General features: G+C 38.3%; 1 protein-coding gene across 8 annotated transcripts in view; it reads right to left on the bottom strand.

Annotated features, from left to right (window-relative positions):
* MYO6 (myosin VI) overlaps positions 1–27,606 on the bottom strand; it is a 145,696-nt gene that overhangs the window by 26,544 nt on the left and 91,546 nt on the right. For all 8 annotated transcript variants that reach the window (XM_043510540.1, XM_043510542.1, XM_043510543.1 and 5 more), the window contains exons 17-27: positions 26,751–26,846; positions 25,598–25,771; positions 21,899–21,937; positions 18,626–18,719; positions 13,745–13,875; positions 13,530–13,607; positions 12,634–12,763; positions 11,924–12,014; positions 9,271–9,421; positions 5,784–5,992; positions 5,115–5,193 (exon numbers count right to left, since the gene is read on the bottom strand). In XM_043510540.1, coding sequence (XP_043366475.1) covers positions 5,115–5,193; positions 5,784–5,992; positions 9,271–9,421; positions 11,924–12,014; positions 12,634–12,763; positions 13,530–13,607; positions 13,745–13,875; positions 18,626–18,719; positions 21,899–21,937; positions 25,598–25,771; positions 26,751–26,846 — 1,272 coding nt within the window. The remainder of the gene's footprint in view (positions 1–5,114; positions 5,194–5,783; positions 5,993–9,270; positions 9,422–11,923; positions 12,015–12,633; positions 12,764–13,529; positions 13,608–13,744; positions 13,876–18,625; positions 18,720–21,898; positions 21,938–25,597; positions 25,772–26,750; positions 26,847–27,606) is intronic.

The raw sequence follows: 27,606 nt of genomic DNA, 5'->3' as shown, positions 1-27,606 counted from the left end.
GTTCCACACTTTTGTTTACTACTACTATGTGGGTCAAGGTGAGTCAAGGAGAGGAGTAAACGGGGGCAAAGGAGGGTCATAGTATTGTGAGGCAGGTAAAGCAAAGATGGCAGCACAGAGATAGCAAGTTAGAAGTGAGGGAAGAGTTTGGAAGAAGGCATCATTCACAGTGGACAGAGTTTAAAGCACTCTGCTGACATCACTGGGCCTCTTCCTGCAGCCTCAGTACTGCTGAAAATGCACCCAGCTCCTCACAGGACAGAGACAATATGCTCTTGGTGGCTACTTTCCCAGCTGGCAGCTCCCAAGATTTCAGAAAAAAAGAACAAAAAGGTGATGTTCTGATTCAGAGAATTCTAATATCAACCTGGGAAAGAATTTTAAAGAATAAAAAAGCCTAGATTGTCAGTGTTGAAAATAGCAAAGAAATGCACACTGGAAAATATAATCCCAAGTATACATTTAAAACGATGGGGTCTAAATTAGCTGTTACCACTCAAGAAAGATCTTGGAGTCATCATGGACAGTTCTCTGAAAACATCCCCTCAATGTAGTCAAAAAAGCTAACCATGTTGTGAATCATTAGGAAAGGAATACATAAAAAGACAGAAAATATCATGTTGCCTCTAATATAAATCCAGGGTACGCCCACATCTTGAATACTGTGTGCAGATGTGGTTGCCCCATCTCAAAAAAAAAGATATATTGGAATTGGAAAAGGTTCAGAAAAGGGCAACAAAAATGACTAGGGGTATAGAATGACTTCCATATGAGGAGAGATCAATAAGACTGGGACTCTTCAGCTTGGAAAAGAGACGACTAAGGGGAGGGGGATGTGATAGAGGTCTATAAAATCATGACTGGTGTGGAGAAAGTAAATAAGGAAGTGTTATTTACCCCTTCTCATAACATAAGAACTAGGGATCACCAAATGTAATTAACAGGCAGAAGGTTTAAAACAAACAAAAGGAAGTATTTCACCACACAATGTACAGTCAATCGGTGGAACTCTTTGCCAGAGGATGTTGTGAAGGCCAAGACAATAACAGGGTTAAAAAAAGAACTAGATAAATGCATGGAGGATAGGTCCATCAATGGCTATAAGCCTCTGTTTGCCCAAAGCTGGGAATGGGTGTCAGGGGATGGATCACTTGTTCTGTTCATTCCCTCTGAAGCAGCTGATGGCATTGGCCACTGGGCTAGATGAACCTTTGGTCTGACCCAGTATGGCCATTCTTATGTTCTTAATTTAGGATGAGAAAAAATCATTGTCTTCATGAATCTAGGAGGATGGAGTTGCATCTGGATTGCATCTATCCATCTGGATGATATATTTGCAACTAAAAGATGTCTTCCAAGAGAGTTCTGTCCCCCTTGATAGCTGATAGCATCCTGGAACTATCTATTTTTATGTTAGGATTGCTATCTGCATTGATCTAGCCTGACTGTAGCTGTTGGTATGGCTTTTAGTAGTGCAAATCTGATGCCCTCTCTGTGCAGAACTGCAAAAGCCTCAAAAGACTGAAACATGATTTTGGGAATGAGCTTTAAAAAGTCTAGACTATCAAAAGGCAAAGGCCAGCATCTTCACTTGGACATCCTCAGAGAGACCAGGTATTTCTAGTCCTAGCCATTACTTGTTCTTAACACTGACTGCTGAAGCAATGGATTGGAAATTTATAACTATTGTTTATAACTATTTAAGAGAATGCTCATAAGGAGAGACTGATACGATGCCAAGAAACATTAGAGAATTGTTCTGTAACCTACAATAGTGAGGAAAAAACATACTTTCTATGTGGAACAAACAGAACAGGGATCTGTGGTTGGTATGTATGTGAGAATCAAATATTTAACATATTTAAATGGTTCTAGGACTCAGGAAAGTATGAGACGTGACTGAGACAGTTTCCTGAAGAACTCCAAAATTAACAAAGGAATTTGCATGCATTACATGTTCTTCGTTTGATTAACAGTCTGTTATGAACAGCGGGAAAGCAAAGGTGGGTAGGAAGGTAGATGGGATTGTGATATCAATGGCAATTCTGTCAATCATTCTACAGCAGGCTTGCTCTTTTACAAGCTTGTTTTACTGTAAAAATTGTTCTGGGATTTGATTACTTCTAAATTACAAAAACTCTAAATATTCATTTATATCAATAGAATTATGCTTACATACAGAAATAGGTATAATGTCAAAGCAAAAAAATCCTATTATATCATTTAACTCTAGGGAAATTTAACAAAGTTATGACATATGACTTTTAAATTAAGATGTTTTTATTTTTTTAAACAATTTGAAGTCAGATGTCACAGCTGTAAATAATAGATTTCTCATTAAATCCCAGCTGGAAAATATGATGCTTTGCTACAGGGAAGTATTTTTCTTCTTCAGCTATTGTATATAGCTACTTCAATGCACAAAATAATCTTAATGCCACATTAGGTCAATATTTTAAAATTAAAACCATGATATTCAGAGTTAAAATTTACAAAATAACCTTAATTTAACCAGTTACATATCCTGGATTGCAATAGTGTTTTTGTAATCACATCATCATATTTCACTGAACTGTGACACTTATGTGGTAAGTATATCAGAACCTTACTAATTCTCACGTTGGAACCACCATATAGAGAACTATATAAGAAAAAGCAAAAGAAAAAAGGGGGAAGGGTCAGTCTAACCTCACTTCGCAAGATTTAGCAGCACTGGTGTATGGTTAGGTAACATACTACTAACATTACATTATTTGTAGGAAATACACCATTAGGACAGTCAAATCTGATAATTCATAGAACTTAAGCTAATTTACACTTTTCCCTTTTCGAGCTATGGGAGGGAGGGTGAGTGTGTGTCAGTGAGGCAGAGAGAGAAAGAGTGTGTGTGTGTGCAGCCTCCTGTTATCAATTCAATCTCTTTTTGTAACAATACTGATTCATTTCAGTCTTGATTCTGGTTTAATCATATGCAAAATGCTCTCCTCAGTGTAACTAACAACAGTTCTGCTGACAATGACTCCCTCTCCCTCATTTTCCTTTACCTTGGGGGAAACACAAGCCACTGTGCTACAATCTCTATAGCTACAAGAAGATTTCCAGTTCCTTTCTGTCTCAGTTCTATTCCTGCCCATCATATCGCTTGTTCTCATATATTGGTGGCAGCCCTGCCTCGACCTGTCCTTTAATTAAAAGATTCAGCCCTTGTTTTTTTTCTAGTTTTCCTCCCACACAGTCATTTCACATCTGCCTTTAGAGATGAGGTGTACTAAGGAGCTATTGTTAAAATGGCACCTCTGACTCTGCTCGCCATCTGCATTCAGTCATATCTACAAACAATGCTAACAAGTCCCCATGAATTTGAGAACTCTATTCAATATTGCCTTCTGTTTTTAAGAACTTCCATGGACCTGTTCATGCTCAGCTCGTATAAATAGCCTCAGCTTCTCTTTATCATTTCATCTGTCACGGCTTTCCTCATTGCTGTTCCATACAAACTGGACACTGTTTGCACAAAACCCTATGCTGCAGCTCCTGCCAACCTCTAACACCACCCTATATCGGAAATCTACTGACCGCTATTCCTACCTACATGCCTCTAGCTTTCATCCAGATCATACCACTCGATCCATTGTCTACAGCCAAGCGCTACGATATAACCGCATTTGCTCCAACAAATTGCTCCAACAACAGAGACAAACACCTACAAGATCTCTATCATGCATTCCTACAACTACAATACCCACCTGCTGAAGTGAAGAAACAGATTGACAGAGCCAGAAGAGTACCCAGAAGTCACCTACTACAGGACAGGCCCAACAAAGAAAACAACAGAACGCCACTAGCCATCACCTTCAGCCCCCAACTAAAACCTCTCCAACGCATCATCAAGGATCTACAACCTATCCTGAAGGACGAGCCATCGCTCTCTCAGATTTTGGGGGACAGACCAGTCCTTGCTTACAGACAGCCCCCCAATCTGAAGCAAATACTCACCAGCAACCACACACCACACAACAGAACCACTAACCCAGGAACCTATCCTTGCAACAAAGCCCGTTGCCAACTCTGTCCACATATCTATTCAGGGGATACCATCATAGGGCCTAATCACATCAGCCACACTATCAGAGGCTCGTTCACCTGCGCATCTACCAATGTGATATATGCCATCATGTGCCAGCAATGCCCCTCTGCCATGTACATTGGCCAAACTGGACAGTCTCTACGTAAAAGAATGAATGGACACAAATCAGACGTCAAGAATTATAACATTCAAAAACCAGTTGGAGAACACTTCAATCTCTCTGGTCACTCGATCACAGACCTAAGAGTGGCTATACTTTCAACAAAAAAGCTTCAAAAACAGACTCCAACGAGAGACTGCTGAATTGGAATTAATTTGCAAACTGGATACAATTAACTTAGGCTTGAATAGAGACTGGGAATGGATGAGTCATTACACAAAGTAAAACTATTTCCCCATGGTATTTTTCCCTCCCACCCCACCCCCCACTGTTCCTCTGATATTCTTGTTAACTGCTGGAATTAGCCTACTTGCTTGTCACCATGAAAGGTTTTCCTCCTTCCCCCCCCTGCTGTTGGTGATGGCTTATCTTAAGTGATCACTCTCCTTACAGTGTGTATGATAAACCCATTGTTTCATGTTCTCTGTGTGTGTGTGTGTATATAAATCTCTCCTCTGTTTTTTCCACCAAATGCATCCGATGAAGTGAGCTGTAGCTCACGAAAGCTTATGCTCTAATAAATTTGTTAGTCTCTAAGGTGCCACAAGTACTCCTTTTCTTTTTGCGAATACAGACTAACACGGCTGCTACTCTGAAACTTCTCATTCACACACACTTGTAATCCTACCTGGAAAATGTTTTTTTTTTCCTTACCAATCACTATTAATTTCTCCCTTTTCCCACTTCTACAGTTACTAAATTATCTAACTATAATTCCACTATTTATTTTTGTCAATGCTTATATTAATTATGGTAACTACAACACTGTTTTATTATCTTGGGAACAGAACCTCTAGACTTACTAGTTCAAAGAGAGTAACAGGATGATTTAAATGAAAGATCAGGAAAGTTTAATTAAAATGTTACCTGAATACGTTTTTCTTCCTCTTCCCTCTTCTTCCTCTCTTCTTCTTCCTGTTTTCTCTTTGCCTCAATCTCAGCTTTTCTAACACAAGATATAAAAACAAGAGAAAGCATTTGATAATTACGTAAATTAGAACAGAACATAAATGAATAAGAAACATACAAGTATTGAAATAAACTGCCCAGGGAGGAATCTCCATCACTGGAGATTTTTAAGAGCAGGTTAGACAAACATCTGTCAGGGAAGGTCTAGATAATACTTAGTCGTGCCATGAGTGCAGGGGACTGGACTAGATGACCTCTCGAAGTCCATTCCAGTCCCATGATTCTAGGCATCTTACATAAATCTAAATAGCAACTTGAGAGGCAGGGCAGTCCAATGGACAGGGCTTTGGACTGGGACTCAGGAGACCTTTTATTCCCAGATGTGCCGGAGGTGTCACTTCACCTCCCTCTGGCTCTAGTTTTCTCTCCCCCGTTTATCTATCTTGTCTATATTTAGACTGTAAGCTCTTCAGGGCAGGGACCATGTCTGTACAACACTTAGCGCAAGGGGGCCCCCAAATTGAATCAGGGCGTGTAGGTGCTACTTTCATATTAACAACAAATTGGTCAGACTGTCATTTCTGTTTGCTTTTGAATCAAGAATTGATTATGTAATTCAACACTCACAGTCGCCTTTCTTCCTCTTCCTTTCTGCGACGTTGCTCCTCCTCTTCACGTCTTTTCCTTTCTCTTTCCATTTCCTCCTGGATGCGTCGCAGCCTCTCCGCTTCCTCCTCTTGCTGCTTCTTTTTCTGTAGCTCACTCAGAAGCCGCTCTGAGCTCTTAACTAGAGCATCATACTCTTTCTGTATCTGTTCCCTAGTCATGACAATGGCCTGGAAAATAAAACAAGAAATATAGGGGATAATATTCATTAATGCTTGTACTGCATTAAAAAATATAAAGCCCTATAAAAGTGCATTACAGGTACATTACATCTGCATTTTTGTTTTGGGGGAGCACAATAGGGAGTTCTCCACCTCCTTTCCAAAATCCTGAAGATGCACTATTTTTTCTCACTTGTCACTTTAAACTACAAATAACCTTCATCCTTAAAGCTGAGGACTAGGACCTTCCGTCTTTGAAGCATGTCATCCCTTTTCAACCCTTACTCCCTTAAGAAAGAAATTCATGCTTTAAAATTCTAGGATGAAGGATGGGAATTAGCTCCTTACTTGGTAGGTCTGTTTCTTGGGTGGATTCTGTGTTATATCTGCTTAATTCCTCATCAGTTACAAACAATACTAATCATATGGCAATACGGTGGATGGTTCTACACCTTTTGTTACTCTGGCACTCGTTGTATGGTATTTTTACTAGTCCCCATCATTTAAAGAAACAAACACACCAGTATTTTAAACGACCTTAATATGATGCAAATGCTTTAATTGGACAAGGAAATGGTCCCCACTAATTTTTTTTAAGCTTTTGAAAAATGTTTGATAGCTACACTTTTATTTCATTCCTGCTTCATTATCTTCCCCTTTTCACATTGATTCATGCAAACAAACAATCATGAAACTTTTTTCCGCAGAAGTCTTGCGTTCCGTGCATAGTAGATGATTCATCTTTTTCTCATGACTATTTTTTTTTTAAACGGGCACTATAAAGGTTGACTAAGGTCAAAATTCAACCTGCTCTGTGGTAAAACCTTCCGTGTCTTTTTAACTGTGATTTCAAATGTCAAAAAAGAGATACTATCTCACTGCAATGGGATAGTAAAATGTCATCTTCCTAGACAGTAGAACCATTCACAACGAAGTTAATATGTTGGGTTTCTTTCAGTATGCATCAGTCTCAATATTCCTTCATTCTAGCTGCCTGCTCTGCTTTTGTGATGGGGGGAGGATTAAAATGACCAAGAGCCACTTTATTGGAAGTAAATTAATATGAAAAATTCTGCATATTTCATCTGCTTGATCACAAGAATACAGTACACAGGAAGAGCAGAGGGACAGAAAAACATGCATGTCTCATTCATGGTACAAGCGCAAGTGCTCCTGAAAAACAAAGTGAATTTGTCTGTGGCCATACAGATATTCTTCATTGGTATCTGAGACCTTTTTTTTAATACCCTATTATAGTATAGTGAAGAACTCAAACATATCTTCAGGGATGAATTCAAATAGTGTGGGTCCTAGACACATCACAAAGGTTCTGCCTTTTACTTGGAGGGTCAGTGATAAATGTCTTCTCCCCCCTCCGTCTCACCCCTCCAGAAACAGTGCCAAGAGGCAGAGGCCCAGAGCTTGAGACTGGCCAGAACGTACTGACACCATTCCAGCACTTTTTTGGGGAGCCAGAACAGCGTCTGACAGCACTTCTGGTACGCGCATTCTGGCCCTTCTCATGTGCAGCACTGACTAGACCCAGAGGTGCTAGAACAATTTGTATAGTGGGGATGCTGAGAGCCATTGAACCAAATGGCAACACCCCCAGTTTCAGCACCTATGACTCGATCCCATTCCCCAACCCTTGCCCTTGCACGCACAAATACCTCTGCATTTAAATCAGCTCTGAATCCCTCTGGGAGATAATCTTTAAATTTTGCTTTGACTTTCTATTAACCCTGGGACCAAAAACCTGAAAGCTACCAGCCTTGGTAGAGTCCTTCAATTATAGTCCAAAAAGTTGCCATATAAGACTAAAATCAGAGTTTTGGCAGTGCTTCAGTAGAACCAAACAATAAAGACACAGCCTCCTTAAGTTATTCCTAGTGCTCAGTCTTTTCATTCTTCTCAGCTAAACCTGCTATTCCCAGAAGTTTTCAGTCAGATATCACACATAAACCTCTTCAGGAGGCATTTTCAAAACCAACACATGAGCTCACTGAGAAGCAAAAAGAAAACATTTAGTTTTTTTAGATAACATTGTTGGCCTTGTGGTAATCTTCTTTCACTTGATAGTGTGACGGGGCAAGGCCAGATGGCTATGGAAGAGTAGTGGGAGATAGATATATTAGCTCCAAGCTAAACAAATTCCTGGTACCAGGTTAAGTGAAATGGAAGCTGCTCCAGGTCAAGAAGAAACCTGGGGCCAATTAAGAACTTTCCAGAAGACAGGGAAAATGCTAGGTTGATTGGGACACTTGAAGCCAATCAGGGGCTGGCTGAAACTAGTTAAAAGCCTCCCAGTCAGTCAGGTGGAAGTGCATGTCAGGAGCTGTGGGAGGAAGTTGTGCTGTTGGAGAGGCTGAGTAGTACACACCATATCAGGCACAAGGAAGGAGGTACGGGTGAAGTGGAGCTTGAGGAAGTGAGGTCTGCTGTGGGGGAAGTAGCCCAGGGAATTGTACATGTCATGTTTCTAAAAGGTCAGCTACCATAGCTGATACTATTAGGGTCCCTGGGCTGGAGCCCGGAGTAGAGGGTGGACCTGGGCTCCCCCCCCCACCCTTACCCCCTGATTAATCACTGAGACTGGGAGACAACAGAGACTGTGCAAGGAAGGGTAACTTCTCCTCACCTCCCTCGCTGGCCTATGATGAAAATGGCTCAGTAGACTGTGACCCTTGTCTCTAGAGAAAGAAGGGTTACGTGGAGAGTCACAGTGAGCCTCTGAGGCTAGCGAAATCCGCCAGGAAATGCGGGACCCACAGAGGCAAGGACAGAGCTTTGTCACAATAGTTATGCAAAACCTCTTGAGCACCATGTTCTACTAAGCAATTAAGGTAACACCAAAACCCCAATTAATTTAAAACATTGCTACTGTACATTATTCTAAGCACCATATTTTGCAGCCACTAGAGAAAGCTTATTTAATATGTTTATCTGACAATATCAGAAGGGTGGCCACATCCACCACAATATGCATTAAAATCAAATTTTCAAAGTTAGATGCTTAGAGTTAGGGTGCCTAAATATCGATTTAGGTGCCAAATAAGCAGCCTTACTTTTAGTCATGCTGAGCACTCAACTAAATTTAAGGGGATTTGGTAGTGCTCAACATCTTTTAAAATCAAGCCTCTTTATTTAGATGCCTAAACATGAATTTAGGAGCCTATTTTAAGGCACTTATATTAAAAACTCTGGATTAAATGCTAACTATAAAGACTTTGGGCTTCTATATCAGATGAAGTTAAAAACCATCTCAAAAGTTCTATTGTTAGTTATACCTTAATCTTGGCCATCAAAGCATCAATAGATAACTCCAGATCCCGGATCTGCTTGCTCATCTCTGGTTTTCCCTCTTTCAGAGCACTTACAACTTCATTAAATTTATCAAGTCTCTTTTTCAGTGTACGCACTTTTACAAGGCCATCAATGCTGTGAATATAAAAAAAAGAGCACTATATTAAGTTTTTGTAAAGTAGGTGATAAATATTTTTAAGTATCAGTAAATAGTCACATTAATTTATAATCCTGTTTTCCCTTTTAAAATTTGCTGTTTAAACTATGGGCATGTCTACACAGGTTGAAATGGGGGTAACATGCACTACAGGGATGGGATTTCTAAAGCATACTTATGTGATGCATGTAGGCCCTGCTGATGTGCTTTAACGTAGTACTTTTTGAAATAGCACTATGTTAAATCCCACTAGTGGATACCAGCAGGGTCCACACAGACCAACTAATATGCAACACGCTAGTGTGCTTTAGAAATCACACACCCATTGTGTACATTGCCACACCATGTAGATAAGCCCTATAACTCTGCAAATCAAACAAACATATAGGGGTTTGCATGGCACAGAGGACAAGTACTGGCACATCGAGCCTTTCACTATTAATACAGTGAACCCAATTAGCAGTGACCAAAGTCTATGGTCAGAAAGTGACATACAGAATGTGAAATGCATTTGTGATCTCTAGTGGATCTATGTTCACATCTCAAAAACAAATTATTAGAGGCACCATTATTGGAGAAATCTGAGTGGTTAAAGATTGAGTTTTGCCATTTACTTAACCTGAAGCAGTACTGGAACCTGAATCATACAGAAACTCAACTACCCTGCAACATAGTCAAGGCATATTAATAAGAACTGGAGGAGGAATTCAGCACCTGTGCAGTACAAGGGCTTCAGCATAATACCTTTAAAAAGGCTGAATTGAGCAAAAGGAACAAAACCAATAGCATGAAATTTAGTCAAATTAAAAAAACTGAAGTAATTTGGGGTACAACTGTGCTTTTTTGTGGTTTTACAATCACATTTTCTTATTTAAAAAAATTCTCTCTTCCCTGTTATTGTGTGAAAGACTCAAATAAAAGAGGAAAATTACTGTCCAGAGAAAACTTTAAGATAGATGACATAAAATGCAGAACGTACACAAACTGAAAACAAAGACAACAATGTTTCACCATGTCCATTTCAGCTATCGTAGTCTTAAGTGTAACTGTAGACAGAAATATTCAAAATGGAGGTGGGGTTTTTTTAGTTGCATCCCTTAGATAATAAGTCCTCCATACTAAGCTTTCATTTCTTCAATAAGAATAGGTAAGTGCTCCCTGCTAACATGGTAGCTTGTTGAGAGTAGTTATAAGTGGTTCACAGTCATGCTGGAAGGGCATAACGAGTGCGGTCCCACAGGGATCAGTTCTGGGTCTGGTTCTGTTCAATATCTTCACCAATGATTTAGACAATGTCATAGAGAGTATACTTCTAAAGTCTGTGGGTCGATACCAAGCTGGGAGGGGTTGCAAGTGCTTTGGAGGATAGGATTAAAATTCAAAATGATCTGGACAAACTGGAGAAATGTCTGAAGTAAACAGGATGAAATTCAATATGGACAAATGCAAAGTACTCCATTTAGGAAGGAACAATCAGGAACACACGTACAAAATGGGAAATGACTGCCTAGAAAGAAGTACCGCAGAAAGGGATCTGGGGGTCATAGTGGATCACAAGCTAAATATGAGTCAACAGTGCAACACTGTTGCAAAAAAAGCAATCATGATGCTGGGATGTACTAACAGGAATGTTGCAAGCAAGACACAAGAACTAATTCTTCCATTCTACTCTGCGCTTATTTGGCCTCAACTGGAGTATCATGTCCAGTTCTTGGAGTCACATTTCAGGAAAAATGTGGACAAACTGGAGAAAGTCCAGAAAAAAGCAACAAAAATAATTAAAGATCTAGAAAAGGTGACCTATTGAAAAGGAAGATTGAAAAAATTGGGTTTGTTTAGTCTGGAAAAGAGAAGACAGAGGGGACATGATAACAGTTTTCAAGTACATAAAAGGTTGTTACAAGGAGGAGAGAGAAAAATTATTCTTCTTACCCTCTGATGATAGGACAAGAAGCAATGGACTTACATTTCAGCAAAGGAGGTTTAAGTTGGACATTAGGAAAAACTTCCTAACTGTCAGCATGGCTAAGCACTGGAATAAATTGCCTAGGGAAGTTGTGGTGTGGAATCTCCATCGTTGGAAATTTTTAAGAGCAGGTTAGACAAACACCTGTCAGGGATGGTCTAGAATAATACTTAGTCCTGCCATGATTGCAGGGGACTGGACTACATGACTTCTTGAAGTCCCTTCCAGTCCTATGATTCTATATTACTGGTCTTTATTTGAGAGAGAAAAGGTCTCTAAATGGATTAATCAGAATACTGCAAAAATATTTCTATTAATTTTCTAATAAGTGCTACTCATCCATTCAGTTTGAATAAGCATGAATGCAAAAGCTAAAGCTAAATCCACACTTTAAAAATGTTGCTAGTATAAGTTATTTGACACCCCCACCTTAAGACTATTCAGTTAGGCATAAGAAATATCTACATTTAGAAAAACAGTTTTTGAACCTTATAAAACCCCTTCCCCTTCTTACCGTGGTTTGTGCTTTCTCTTGCAAAGCCACATACGAATAGTCTTTTGTATTTTAATGCAGGCACTAGCTCGGTATTTTATTTTGTTTTTCACTGCAAGCACACAAAATAAGTTGAATGAGTCTGAATGATTTTATAATTTTAAATAGTTCAAGGGAATGCCTACAGTCTCTACAAATATATGTTTGATAAGTCCACAAGGGTATTTATTTTTAAAAAGTGATGTCCCAGAATGATAAATATATGACAAGTCTTCAACTCTCATCTATGACTAGATGCTATTTAGATTTAGCTAATCTGTGAATTAGGTAAAGACTTATTTCCTCTAAGACACAAAGCCCACCAAACAAATGACTATTTCCTTAGATGCAACTGTTTTAAGGTAGCAGGCCTTCTGCCCTACTATTCCAAAAAAGAAGGGTCATTAAGTTGTGTAAATTTCTAGATTCTAAATATCCTGGAATAGATTCATGGGTGATACTCACTTAGGTCCCAATTTTTTTATGCATTTGCATGTGTAAATAACATGAAGCACTGAGAAGTCCCAATGACTCCAAAGGGATTATTCACGTGCCTGAAGTTAAGCAAGTGGGTATTTGCAGGCTGGGGGCCTTAATTAATACTGTTCAAATTACAAAGCAATAATCCAGTTGCTGTGCTATACTCTGTTAGCATATTTTGATTTACTAAAAAGCAATATTAAATTACATACATTTAATCACCGAAAGAGAACACCACTGAACTTTTTTCCAACGACTGCAAATAAGCCAGTGATTGACTCGTTTAACCAGCTCTGCTAGATGATCTGGATCAGACTTCATTATCTGATCAAACTCTGCAAACTAAATACATAAACAGTTTTACATAACAAAAATAATAGATAGAAAATAGACAGTCAACATTATAACCTAACAGAGCATTGAGGACAAAGGTAAAAGATCAGTACAGTAAACAGAACCTTGTAACCATGGAAACTTCAGTTCAACTTCCAATTAATTCAAACCCGTGGAAAGGTAACTTTGCTTTTACATTTTAATAGGTTCTGTTGATAACAGAAATGACTACTTCCAAGCCAGGCATTTTCTGACAGTTGCTGAGTGCTTAGTGCTTTTGAAAATCCAGACATATTTAGGTGCCAAAATAAAGATTTATGGCTAGGATTTTCCAAAGAGACTAGTAATTTTGGGTATCCCACTTACTTAGCATCCACTCTTAAGTTGGGTACCCAAAGAGAGAAGCCCCCAAAGCCATTTTTGAAAAACTGACATATCAGCATAACTTAAGGGCATCTATTTTTGAAAATCTTCAGCTTTTGGATAATTATGTTAATGAGTAAGACAATTACATCTCTGTACTGAAGTCTCAGTCCTAGACATAAAAGCTTTCATTGCTTCTCCTTCCTTTGCTCCAGCAACAGCAATGCTCATATTCAGAGAAAGATGATTTGAATATGGATATGTTTTAATGGCTTTGTTTCTCTGCTATAACTGTTTTTTTATTTTAAGCATGCAATATATTTTCGCTCTAAAGCAATACTTTTCTGGCAGTTTACACAACCTTCAGTACTCTATGTTCAAAAACTGCAATTGAAAAAGAGATACTATTTACCTTGCCAGGTCTAAAAAACACCTTTGTTAATCCAAATTTGTAATCATTTTCATTTAAGCCCAAGGCTTTAAATAGTGCCTATAACAAGAAAAAAAAAATATCAGTTTGATTCATATTTCACAAAAAAGGCACAAAATAAACCAAAATAAATATTTTCTATCCAAGATGAAGAGAAAAAATATGGACAATTCATTTGGCACTCAGGTGATTGTTACCTTGCAGAAAAGTCTAGGGTCCAGTCGAGCTAGTTTTGCTGGCATATACTTTTTGTACATATTGTATAGCTCATGAAATGATGCTCGTGATGGGAAGCCACCTTGCATCAAGTCCAAAACAGACACCATACCTATATTCACAGAAATACACACAAAAATACATATGTCATTAAAATGTAACCAAAGCAGTCGTTTCATATTATTGAGCAATTAATGGCTTAGACCATTTGGATGTGCTCAAATGCTTGGCTTAAGTCCCCTATGTAGTACGTAGTTCTGCATGGACTGGCCCCAGCACCCACCACTTCCTGGTCAAATGGCCATTTATATGAATTTATTCCTGAATGTCTGAGACAGTCTACAATAATATTCTGCGCACTTGCCAGATACAGGGCAACTAATCGACTTCAGTGGGTTACTCTATTAAATTTTTTTTGGCTGATCCACTATTTTGCTATTCCTTCCCTAAAGCAGGGTCCCAATAATTTCTGAATGGACAAAGACTATTAATGTGTACAGTGGCACACCAATGATGTCAGCATGAGAGGCAGTGTAGAGTGCAAAGGACAGATGACTGGCATTAGCACCATTTCCGACACACCCCGTTTACTTATAATGCTGGGGTGTGCCTTAGCTGGTGAGATGCATTTTTGTACATCTTTGATACAGCAAAAGTGGCAATGTGAATGAGTCTATTATAGATATCCATAAATACTGCCATCACCTCCAGAGGTACAATTTACTGCTACCCAAATCAGTAAAAGGCTGGAGATTCTTCAACCAGTAATTGAAACAGACATTGCAATGCCACAGAGTACACGAGTCAAGGCTAAATTGATGCCAGGAGCCGGAGTTCAAAAGAGTTTAAAAATCACCCCCAGATCTCAGAATTAGTGGGAGAACTGCAAAGATATCAACGTCTTGATGCATCAAAATGGCTCCAAAGTTGCATGGTAAGAGTGTCACAGCACAGATACAGAAAATTCATGCCAGGCCTTCTATAATCTCTTTCATGCAACAATCTCAAAAATCTTAAACACCACGATCTCCATGGCAGTTAAATATTAACATATTATACCAATTTGCAGAATGAATAAACTAAGAAAATTGGGTTCTATTTTGGAAGCAAGAGCCATCCTTGACCCACTCCCCCAATTCCAAATCTCATTATATCCTGCAGCTAAGTAACATACAACCAGCCATGTCTCTATGCTAATTTTGACAGATTCCCAGCAATAGATCTTGAGTATCTCATTTTTAATTTTATTTGTGATTGTTTTTACTAACTCTTTTTGCCACCTTTCCTTATTGCATATTTGTTCTTGGTGAAGTTTGTACTATTGTCATTCGCCTTTTGATTTACTTCCATTAATACCTTTTTTTTTTCAAAAAAATTCATATTATAAGTAGCTCTTTTCTAGCTTAAACTTTACTTCTTTCCCCCCTCCCCCCAAGTTTAGTGTTTATGTATACTTGTTATTTTACTGAAACAAACAGATTAATACGTATACACAAATGTGCTTATAGAAGCTTATGGTGAAAAATCAAAAGTTTAGTCTATTGATTTGTTTAGTCTCACAAATATTGCCAAGTGCTATTAGCTACTGATAACGGCGTTAATGGAATCCTAATTAAAGCAACATTGTTAAGTATTTGTGTGTTTATGATGAGCTAATTTTTACTTAAATATAACTTGGCATGACAAATATAAGTGTGCTTGCCAAGACACCAGATGCTAAACCAGGAACTTCTGTAGAAAAAACTAAGCTCAAACTACTGAACCCACAAAAAGATAATGGAAACAAACACCTGGACAGAAAAATGTATAAAGGACTTATGGGAAATGATGCAATTTAATATTATTGACTCATTTATATTGTGCCACCATGTTTTTCTGGGAGTAATGAACTTACTTACAAACTGTTTGTATCAAGCATAATAGTTAACTATTTGTATCATCAAGCATAATAGTGCAAGAACAAGGCTGCATAAATCTGTAAACAATACCAAAAACTTGAAAGGACCTTGTATTTCCAGATTCATGGCCATGCAGCATCATTCAAAAAACTAGATCGGATTGCTTGTACTCATTCTGCATTTGCGTTATGGGGCAGAATTCAGATGGGCCTATTTTCAATGGAACAGCCTGGGTACACTGCAGAGGTCTCAGCTGAACTGATAGGCTACATGGCTGAAGTCACTGAAACTGATGGTACAGAGTGATTTCAGTGTCCATTTAGATGACAAATCTTCTGCTCATAGACGACAATCATGGGGTGCCCAAGAGATTTCTGGCATTACCCACAGTGTGGGACATATTCAAGAGCCGATATTTGGGCTGAGATTGGACTTCAAGGAGGTAGAGATTATTCCCATGTTACAGACAAACCATTTACCTTCTGCTTAAGGGCAGAGTCTGTTTTGATGGTGTATCCTCAGATGGCAATGGAACCAGAGAGCTCTCAGGGAGAATACTATTTAGCCAACAGAAAATTCAGCTGATAATTGAATGGAACTTCAAATGAACTTCAGTACTTGTCCATAGATACAGTGGCCCCTAAAGAAGTTGCTCTGCAACTTCACTAGCACAGGTTATTCTTGTTTACAGATTACCTGTAATAGCTGAAGTGATATGAAAGACTGCTAAAGTGCAAATGGCAGAAATCTTGTGCGAAATCATATGTCTTGCCATCTTCAAATTAAGACTAGATGGCTTTTGGAAGATATGCTTTAGTCAAACACAAATGATTGGGGTCTATACTGTGGTAGATGATTGAAATTTAAGGCCCACAGATATTCAAGAACAAAGAAAATAACAGAACACCACTAGCCTTCACCTTCAGCCCCCAATTAAAACCTCTCCAACGCACCATCAAGGATCTATCAACCTATCCTGAAGGACGACCCATCACTCTCACAGATCTTGGGAGACAGGCCAGTCCTTGCTTACAGACAGCCCCCCAACCTGAAGCAAATACTCACCAGCAACCATACACCACACAACAGAACCACTAACTCAGGAACCTATCCTTACAACAAAGCCCGTTGCCAACTCTGTCCGCCATATCTATTCAGGGGACACCATCATAGGGCCTAATCACATCAGCCACACTATCAGAGGCTCGTACACCTGCGCATCTACCAATGTGATATGCCATCATATGCCAGCAATGCCCCTCTGCCATGTACATTGGTCAAACTGGACAGTCTCTACATAAAAGAATAAATGGACACAAATCAGACGTCAAGAATTATACCATTTAAAAACCAGTCGGAGAACACTTCAATCTCTCTGGTCACTTGATTACAGACCTGAGAGTGGCTATCCTTCAACAAAAAAGCTTCAAAAACAGACTCCAAGGAGAGACTGCTGAATTGGAATTAATTTGCAAACTGGATACAATTAACTTAGGCTTGAATAGAGACTGGGAGTGGATGGGTCATTACACAGAGTAAAACTATTTCCCCATGTTATTTCTCCCCCACCCCCACCCCACCCCCCACTGTTCTTGTTAACTGCTGGAAATGGCCCACCTTGATTATCACCACAGAAGGTTTTCCTCCTCTCCCCCCACTCCTGCTGGTAATAGCTCATCTTAAGTGAACACTCTCCTTACAGTGTGTATGATAAAACCCATTGTTTCATGTTCTCTGTGTGTGTATATAAATCTCCCCACTGTATTTTCCCCTGAATGCATCTGATGAAGTGAGCTGTAGCTTATAGAAAGCTTATACTCAAATAAATTTGTTTGTCTCTAAGGTGCCACAAGTACTCCTTTTCTTTTTCTGATATTCAAGAAGTCAGACTAAATTATCTGACAGTCCCATCCGGCCTTAAACTCTATGAATCTATGACACAAACGCACAATGGAATGGTCTTGGTAGATCCTTCTCTGCTTCTGGATATTCAGATATGAGTTGTTACAAGAGTGCTTTTTTCCCCACATATATGTTTAGCAGAAAAAGCACACCTTTCCCTTCAGATGCATATCATTCCATGGATGCCATTCATACATTTGACACTTCAAGTTTAAAATGCTACAATGAGTGCAAAATGGGGGATACATCTACCAAACAATCAGAAAACTGAAGATGGTGCAGAATGTGGCTGCTTGCTTACTGAGAAGCATTTCATGCCAAGAACACATAATACCATAATCTATACTGTCTGTCTATTTGTTTCCAGGCAGAGAACAGGGTGTTGGTTCTAACATATGTATCCTTCAATGGTTTGGGACCTGGCTTTCTGAGGTACTGCCTCTTGGAACACCATCAGTTTAAACATGAAAAGAGTGCTGACCAGGTGTTTCCTGTAATGAGTCTTCAACTCTGAAACTCATGTCCCCTGCTCAGTCCATCTTTTGGGACACACTACAAAGTTCATCATTATTTTCAAGTGTGTGGGGGAGGAAGAGGGTAGAGGATTAAAAAGAGCGATCAGATGTGGGGGTTGCTAGATTCTTTCTTATCTGAGCAAGTATTACATGGGCAGTCTTATACTACGCATTGTGAATTTGAATTTGCATTGTATATTTTAATGTTGTGGAGTGCATATTGCTTGCCAGCTTTTCATTTAACACTGAAAAAGTCTAAAATACAATGGCTGCACTGTCTTACTTAAAAATAATTATCTGATTACTGAGAATCAAAATTAACTAATACTCAGATACAAATCATTTAATTAGAAAAGGAGTACTTGTGGCACCTTAGAGACTAACAAATTTATTAGAACATAAGCTTTCGTGAGCTTGTATCTAGAGACCATTAAATTAAGAACAGAAATATTTGTCCAATCAAGGAAACATTGTTTCAACGATAGACATTCCAACTTTGTGTGAATCTGTAATGCATAAAAATTTTTAAAAAAGAGGAATACATTACCTGAACACTGAAGCTGAGAAAGAATCTGCCCCCCTTCGAAATTGTGACTTGTCATCTTTAAATTGGGTTTGATGCAGCGAATAAAGCTTGACCCCTATTGTCAGGACAGCAAGATAGCAGAATCTACATAAATTTAAACCTTCTGAAATAAGTGATCATTTAAGAATTACATAACAAAGGAATAGTAATACATTTCTAAAGAGAGAAACTGACTTTTTATGCTTTTCAGTCTTTTCATATCCATTTTGCACTCAACATATCTTGATGCAATTGATCTCAAAGTTCAAATTGTCAATTAGAACCTCACCTTCTTTTCATTCAACAATTTTTTTTCTTCCCGTCAATAACTGAATCCAATTATTATTGCATCAGTCTAGTTGCACTCTATCTCCACTACTATATTCACCTTGTTTGAAAAAGACAAGCAACTAATACCATCTCTTTACGCTTCCATCCAACCATCTCTCTCTCCATTCTTTTCATCCCTCAAAACAGTTCCTTCTTTAACCACTCATTCCTTGCTCCCGAGCCCGAGTATATCAGTGTCTTCCCTGACATTTTAAAAAAATATCCCATTCATGTTGTGTGTTAGAATAAAATTGGGATTAATATGATCTGTGACTACCCTGACCTGTGACCACTTTGACTGTACCTTGTATCTCTCTCTCCCCCTCTCCTCTTGGGACCAAATCTCAGGTTTAGCCAAGCTGTAAAAACTATGCTCAGCACAGGTCCTGGGGGTCAGGGGAGGAAAGGAAAGGGTTGGGCAAAGGTAGCTGTATGTCACCTTTATGCCCCCAATCCTGGTAAATCTAAGACCACTGGAGTGAAGTAGCACCCTGGCCATGCCCCCTTCTCCTGGACAAGCCCTTTAACTCCAACTGCTGAAAGAGGGCTGATGAACACTTAGCTACATTGGTTCTAAGATTTCCCTAGGCAAGAAGAATTTTCACCTGGTCATTCAGGCCAGCTTTGAGTCTGGGGCAGGGCAAAACATATTTGAAGACTAGGATCCAGCTTTTTGGGGAACAGACTGTCTTTTGTTATGTCTGAGAAGTGCTAAGCATATTTTTGGATACTAACCTAATATAAACAGGAAGAATTTTAGTATTCCTACCAAAAAGTGTCTGAAGACATTTGCTAAAGTAATACTGAAATAGGGAGAGGCCCCGCATCATTTTGAGCTTAAAAAGCAGAGATGATATAAATGGACTAAAATTTAATGGTTCTCTATGATCTAACTTGGTTTTTAAGAAATTAGATCAAAGCATAAAGTTTAGCAATTACTATCCTATTTAAATAAGCAGGATAATTTACTACATCTAAATATTTTTTAAAGAAGTTGCATTGGCTAAAATAATGTTTTTCTAACTCTATTTATAGAGTTGTTGATTCCCTAAAGTTCAAATATAACTAAGTTTGATTACTTCCTCTGACCATAACGTTAGAGAAATTGTAAATATATAACTTCACAAGTATGGTAACTCTGACTCAGTGAAATGTGAGGTAACACACCACTAACTCTGCAATCTATTTCCTGAGCTAAACTCTCTTCGTACTAATGGGTAATCTTCCAGCAAGTAAAGCAGAATTTGTTATCCAGATTAAAGATGTGTGAAATATAGGTTGGATTCCCTTCGTTATGTATAGAAACCTTAATTTCTATGCCCTAAGCACTGAAGAAAGACACAAAGAATGCAAAAGGAAAAGAGAAATTTAAAAAAGTCTCACAGGATAAGACAAACATAGGAGAGAGATTTAAGTATGGAACGGTAACCTGCTAGTTCATACTTATCACAGAGCACAGGAATCAGCTCTAATATCCTCTCATGAAGTGAGCTGTTTAATGACCATGATCTGATCAGGAATACTTCTAGACCTACAAAAATACTAGGAAGATATATCCTGCACATAAGAGGTATCCAAGAAACAGAGTACACATTCATGGAGGGCTTGCAAGAGTAGACCATTTGCTTCTCTGTAAAACCATATCAAAAACAGAAATGGTATAGTGGCTTTTTAGCCAAATTCTTCAAAGATGACTGCCTGAACTAGATACTGAGGGATCAAGCAATGAGTTGTGGAGACAACGCAATCAGGAAGTTAAAATCAGACAAATAGCTGTGTCACTCCAGAAGCCCTGAGGAAGTAGCAAAGGGCTGTGAAACATGGTTAGTCACGTTTGTCTTTCACTAATGAACTAAAGCTCTTTAAAAATTGATTAATTTGGCTCAAGAGCTTCTTCGAAGATTTTTAATGCAGCAAACCTTTCTAACACTGAAGCATATTAGCCATTTGGTAGTTACAAGCAGCATCTTTTACTGAAACTCATGTCTAGTATCCTCTGAGGGTCTGCATAAAAATAAATTAAAACAGAATTTACAATAAATGGGAAATATGCTCATCTAAATCCTGGACCTGAAATGTAAAGACGTAAAGCAAACTCCTCCATCTACCAGCAGTGCTGACCAGCTATGGAGGGAGGGTAACCACTAGGCAGAATTTTAAGGGGTGTAGGTGAGAGAAGCAGAAACAAATCACAGTAGAGGATTAGAGGGAAAGTGAATGTGAACTAATTTTAATATTGGGAGTAGGGACGGAGGTGGGGGTATGAGGTTTTTTTCCTGCTACCAATTCAACTACATGAATGTATTAGATTAAATGCCCCCCCCAAAAACAAACAGATATTAAAACTTCATTCCTAGATTTTCTAGATTCCCTTCTCACACTTGAAAATGTGAATGTGTAGTGAAAAGGGGATGGAAAAATAAAGTGCCACGCTACAACAAATAAAAAATAAAATTATCAGTTACGAGTTTTCCTAGAACTTGTTCAAAACCCTGGCTGTTCATGAGTTAACTACAGATATAAAGTGAATCAAAATCTGGTCACAAAAATAAATCAAACACAGGATGGCAGATTACCCATGAGTGAGAAGCAAGAAGACTAGAGGAAAGGGAAATGATCAGGAAAGGAATTGGAGACTCGATAAAACTAAATATTAATGCACTTTATCTGAATTGGTAGAATTTCCATGCTACAATACAAAGCAATTTTCCTTTCAGTAACTTTAATATTTAGTCTATGAATTTAATAATATTCAGCACCCACGTAGCAATACACTTAAAATTATCCTGTTTTGCAACTGGATGACATTTTTGAAGTGACTATTTATTATTATTATAAAAACATTAAATTTAAACCAAAACTCTTGGTAAACATGAGCGGTGTGATAAAGGAAAATACAGAATTTGCATCTATATTTATACTTACAGTACTGCGAAGCTTTTCAAGGAGCAAATTTAATTGAGTCTGTCAAAAAAATGAAACAATACAATACTTCATATTAGAGAACCATAAAGTATCTGTCTTACTATGATTGTTATAAATTAGGCACACAGTAGAGTGACTATTGCATGCATCAGTTATTTTGTGTGTGTGTGTGTGTGTGTGTGTGTGTGTGTGTGTGTGTGTGTGTGTGTGTGTGTGTGAGAGAGAGAGAGAGAGAGAATAGTAGCTCATTCAGATTTGATAAATCACACATGAACAAATCTTAGACAACATCATGCAAGAGTACTTGAGTGACACCAAGGAAACTGCTTATGTTGAATATTCTTGTGTTGAATGGTATAATAATTGCATGTGTATATCTCTATTGTCTGAAAATTAGCAATTAGATATTCAAAGTACATACAGCAGTAGGAAAATAAATAAGGAAAATATTGTATATATAGTAGAGTTAATGAGGTGATTGGACAGCAGAGATCTGAATAATATAAATCAAACTTAAAATCTATGAAAAGTTACAGATAGTAAGGAATAATGTGCATGAGCATGTCAAACACTACATGGATAAGGACATTCTCAATACAGTTTGCACGTCAAGACATTTAACATCGCTTTTCTTTTCTTTTTTAAAATTCTCTTTACAAGAGATGCTGTGCTCACCATTACTCAAGGCTACCTAAGATTCGGATTTAACATTTTAATGGATTAATGTGTCATATATTTGGCCAGCTAAAATCCTCAGAATTACTTTACACGGAACTGTTCTTTGAATATGAAAATCAACAGATAAGTCTTCATTTTATTTGGGGGTGGGGAGGAATCCTATATTTATCCTAAATGGAATTTAAACAAACAGAATTTAATTAACGCCCTGATTCTGAAACTGAATGTGTGTATTAAAGGATGAGAGCCTTAGGCCTCAACTACAGATGCAGGCATCTGAGTAGCACATTACAACTTTTATGTATTAGCATTTGGTTAGGACTTACATATACAGGGAACCAGCTCAAGAGATATGGTTAAATTTTTGGCACAGGAGCAGCCTGATCTTTCACAGACTATTGTAATGCTTGACTTGCTGATGCTTACAATACTGATTGTCGAATGTGACATTACACAAAATTCTGATACCAAGTGTCAAGCACAGTTCTGCCCTTACTACTGTACTGTGTACCATAAAACAGGATTGTTTTCAAGATTCTTATTTTAGACTAGCTGGTCTACTATGCTCAGGGAGCCTAGTGTGCGGGATCTGTGTTGGGGCCTATCAGACTAGGGACCGAATGGCTCGGCAGCAGTTCTGCGGAAAAGGACCTAGGGGTGACAGTGGACGAGAAGCTGGATATGAGTCAGCAGTGTGCCCTTGTTGCCAAGAAGGCCAATGGCATTTTGGGATGTATAAGTAGGGGCATAGCGAGCAGATCGAGGGACGTGATCGTTCCCCTCTATTCGACACTGGTGAGGCCTCATCTGGAGTACTGTGTCCAGTTTTGGGCCCCACACTACAAGAAGGATGTGGATAAATTGGAAAGAGTACAGCGAAGGGCAACAAAAATGATTAGGGGTCTAGAGCACATGACTTACGAGGAGAGGCTGAGGGAGCTGGGATTGTTTAGTCTGCAGAAGAGAAGAATGAGGGGGGATTTGATAGCTGCTTTCAACTACCTGAAAGGGGGTTTCAAAGAGGATGGCTCTAGACTGTTCTCAATGGTAGCAGATGACAGAACGAGGAGTAATGGTCTCAAGTTGCAATGGGGGAGGTTTAGATTGGATATTAGGAAAAACTTTTTCACTAAGAGGGTGGTGAAACACTGGAATGCGTTACCTAGGGAGGTGGTAGAATCTCCTTCCTTAGAGGTTTTTAAGGTCAGGCTTGACAAAGCCCTGGCTAGGATGATTTAACTGGGACTTGGTCCTGCTTTGAGCAGGGGGTTGGACTAGATGACCTTCTGGGGTCCCTTCCAACCCTGATATTCTATGATTCTATGAAATACATTGCTGCTGCTCCAGCTAAAGCTACCAGCATCTCTCCTGCAGAGAAAGAAGGGGCCTATTGGTTTTTCTTACAGATGAAGTTGGTGGACTCTAGCACATACAGTTGGGATGAATAAAGGAGTGTCATAAGAGGCTGGGCAGGCCCGGCCCAACTAACAGATACTCAGTTTTCACTGGTTTCAGAGTAGCAGCCGTGTTAGTCTGTATTCGCAAAAAGAAAAGGAGTACTTGTGGCACCTTAGAGACTAACAAATTTATTAGAGCATAAGCTTAGTGAGCTGTAGCTCACGAAAGCTTATGCTCTAATAAATTTGTTAGTCTCTAAGGTGCCACAAGTACTCCTTTTCAGTTTTCACTGATGCTACATACTTTCCTTATCTAATTTTAACAAATTATTTACATTTACTTAAATTTATTAAGGAATGTATTTTATGTAAGCATTGTTTTGGAGGAAATAATTTAACTGTGAGTGTCAATATGCAGTTTTACAAGAAACAACAACTGCTTTATGCAAAAAAATCTATCTATGCTCATGATTCAGTAGCAGGAAATGATCCAGTGAGACCCACGAACAAATTCTTTAAATGGTTTCATCTTCTCTCTCAAGTTGCCCAGGTAACTGTTACAATTAAAGAAATTCAAGATTGATTTATTCGCATTTCTCAATACACAAGTGAAGAATTTCCAGTCTTAAACCACAGAAGAAATAAAGCCTCCTATGGTAGTGATACATTCCCCAGTGCTATTTGAAGTGAAACTGAAATTTCCAGTGCCCGAAGTGTTCATTAAGGATATGTGTTATGTCTGGGAAATTAACACTTATGAATTACTGTAAGTAGAACATATACACTCAAAATGCCACAGAGGTACAAAACATTATGAACACTGATGTGTTGAAAAGAAGAACTCATGCTGAAATTGCAGCAGCTATAAAATAATGAGTCCATTAAGGTAATAAATTTACCTGCCGCCCCTGGCTGTGCCTGCTTTTCCTCTCTCAACTTCCCTATAGTGCTCTCTAGTCATCCTGAGCTGAAATAATCCAGCTAAAAATAAAACTGCTGAATGAGGAAAGGAAGTAGAAAACATGTGGAGAAGACAAGGCTTGAAGGTCAGCTTTACACCAAGTAGAAGAAAGGAAAAAATTAGGAGAAGCATCAGATACTATGGTCAGGTAGTGAAAAAGGAAGTACTCAGCACACTGAAAATATTTGTCAAAGCAATCACTATTGCTGTCTTGCACCATTTTAAATGAGGAAAACCAGTTTTAAGGTTAGCTTTTAAATTTTGAGGTGGCAACTTACTGACAAACTGTTACCTCTACATCTTCAAATAGAATGGAAGAACACTTTTTGTCAAATTTAGAACTATAGGTTCCAAATTTAGAACAAGAACTTGTGCTTCAAAAGCTTTATTTGGATTTGGGGAAATAAAGAATTATAAACTGCTGCATTTTAAGATAAAAGCAAGGATTCCTTTCAAACAATCTTCATTGTTTTCATAGCACAGGCCATCATTTAACTTGAAGATGTGGTTTTATTACATTTTATTTGAAGAACAGCTGTTTAAGAGGATTTTTTTCATGAAACAAGTTATCATCTGATTCTCCAATACTTAAAGTTCCATTCATTTCAAGCAATTTAAAAGCAATATACTAAAGGAAAGAACTCATTTTTAATATTCCATTACCTTGAATTTGTTTCCCACACTGATGAAGCTAAGCTTTCCTGCTTTTTGTTTGGGATCCTTGTTGTTATTAGTGGTAGATTCAAATAGTTCCCGGACAAACTTATCCTTGGATTCGCATATAAGAGATTCAAGGGACATGTGCAAAGCATCATTGTTTTTCTCCACAAACTGGGTCTGAAAAGGAAACAAACCAATAAAGCGTTGCATATAAACTTTACAGTACTAATAGCTTTACTTAGTCCTACATAAAGACATACTTTGTTCAAAATATCCCACCAAAAATACCTAATGCTAAAATACCAAGAATCTGGGGGGGGGAGGGATACTTAAAATGAAATTGTAGAATATTTATTGTCTATGTCTGACACTAACAACAGTAAAGGGAGAAAAGCTGGTCTTATGTTTAAAGCATAGGACTGGGAGTCATGAGATGTGATTTGAAATCCTGGCTAAGCCTAGTCCGTACTGAAGTCAGTGCTAGTTCTTCCATTGACTACAATAGCATCAGAATTTCACCCCTGGTTTCTATTTTCAGCTCTCATTACCTCAACCCTCAGCCGTGTTGTGAGGCTTGATTTATTAATGCTTGTGATGCAATCTGAGATCCTTAGAAGGTGCTGTAGAAATGCAGAATTATTATTCAGACCTTAACTAGTACATATTAGTGTTGGCAAATGAAGTGAAAAATAATTGGGATATTTTAGTCGCTAACTTGAAGATGCATTTAAAAGGTCAGTCTTACCAACTAAATTAACTAAAACCAAAGACTGAAGTTTGCACCTAATGTTATGCTCTGGAATCAAGCAGAACTTTGATTTAATAGAATAATGATCAGGGCATTTCTGAACTCTGAATACATTTACTACTGAGCTAACAGTAACAACAAGCTATTATATTTATACTTCTATTGATTAAATATTGGTTAGACGTATTGGGTTACTCAGCATAAAGAAGAATTTGAAGTGTCCATGTCTTTTTGGGGGGGGGGGGGAAGTAGGGAGACATTTAAAGTTAAACCGGAAGAATTTTTAACTTGCCTGATTATGTCAAGTGGTCTCAATTTCCTAGCTTTCATAGGAAAACACTAATAATATAAAGGAGAACAGGGCAGTACAAATGAAATAATTAACATGAGTTTGTTAAATCAAGTTACCGTCTCATAGCACACTGCTCCAGCAAAATGTCGGATAATAAAGCCCTCATCATCTCTGATATTTCTGTGAACAGTCAATTTAGACTTCCTGGGAATCTGCAATAAAAAACCAAGTTACACAGAAAAATCATTAATGACAAAATCAGAACAGTAAATTTTCAAATCATATTTTTCTGCCAGAAATATTAGATGCTATGGCCTTTCCTACAGGTTAAGATTAAAGCTGTAAGAAACTCCACTATGTCAGTTCACTGGGATTCAAACTTTCTTCATCCTGAGCTTTTTTGAATGCACCTGCAACTCACAGTAAAATGCCACTGCAACTACCAAGATTAATAGTTTTTATCATCACAACTGCTTCCTAGTTCAACACTAATTCCCACAGGTGGCATAGAATGTTTGGTGCACAATATAATGATAGGGGATAGAGGCTCAAATTTATCTTGTAAATATTTTCATCCAAAAGTAAGACAGTGACATTGAAATTTGCCTTGGTGAGTTGTCCAAGCATGGGGTGTCACAGGATGGAAGCTACAACAGCTGCAGATTAGCTGTGTAGACTTCTGAATTAAGTGTTGAATAGCTGGATACAAGGTGAAAGACCCAACTGTGAGACACGGAACTAGGAACCAAAGGCTGCAAGTACTAGCTGACTACTAAAACCTAAAAAGTCTGACAAGAATTTCTCATAGCACAGGAATCCAGTTAAGGAAATAAGTATTAATTTAGAGGAAAACATACTTTTGTTAAATTTGCCTGTATTTAATTATTATGGAAGTGGCATTTCTTGTGTTTTTGTATTTTAAAATATGCCTGTAAATACATAGTCTGGGATTGTGTTAGTCTTCTAACCGTA

The sequence above is a fragment of the Dermochelys coriacea genome, chromosome 3 (genome assembly GCF_009764565.3).
Source record: "Dermochelys coriacea isolate rDerCor1 chromosome 3, rDerCor1.pri.v4, whole genome shotgun sequence".
Lineage (NCBI taxonomy): Eukaryota > Metazoa > Chordata > Testudines > Dermochelyidae > Dermochelys > Dermochelys coriacea.
Note: the sequence above shows the minus strand (reverse complement) of the source record. Positions and strands in the feature narration are given on the sequence as shown.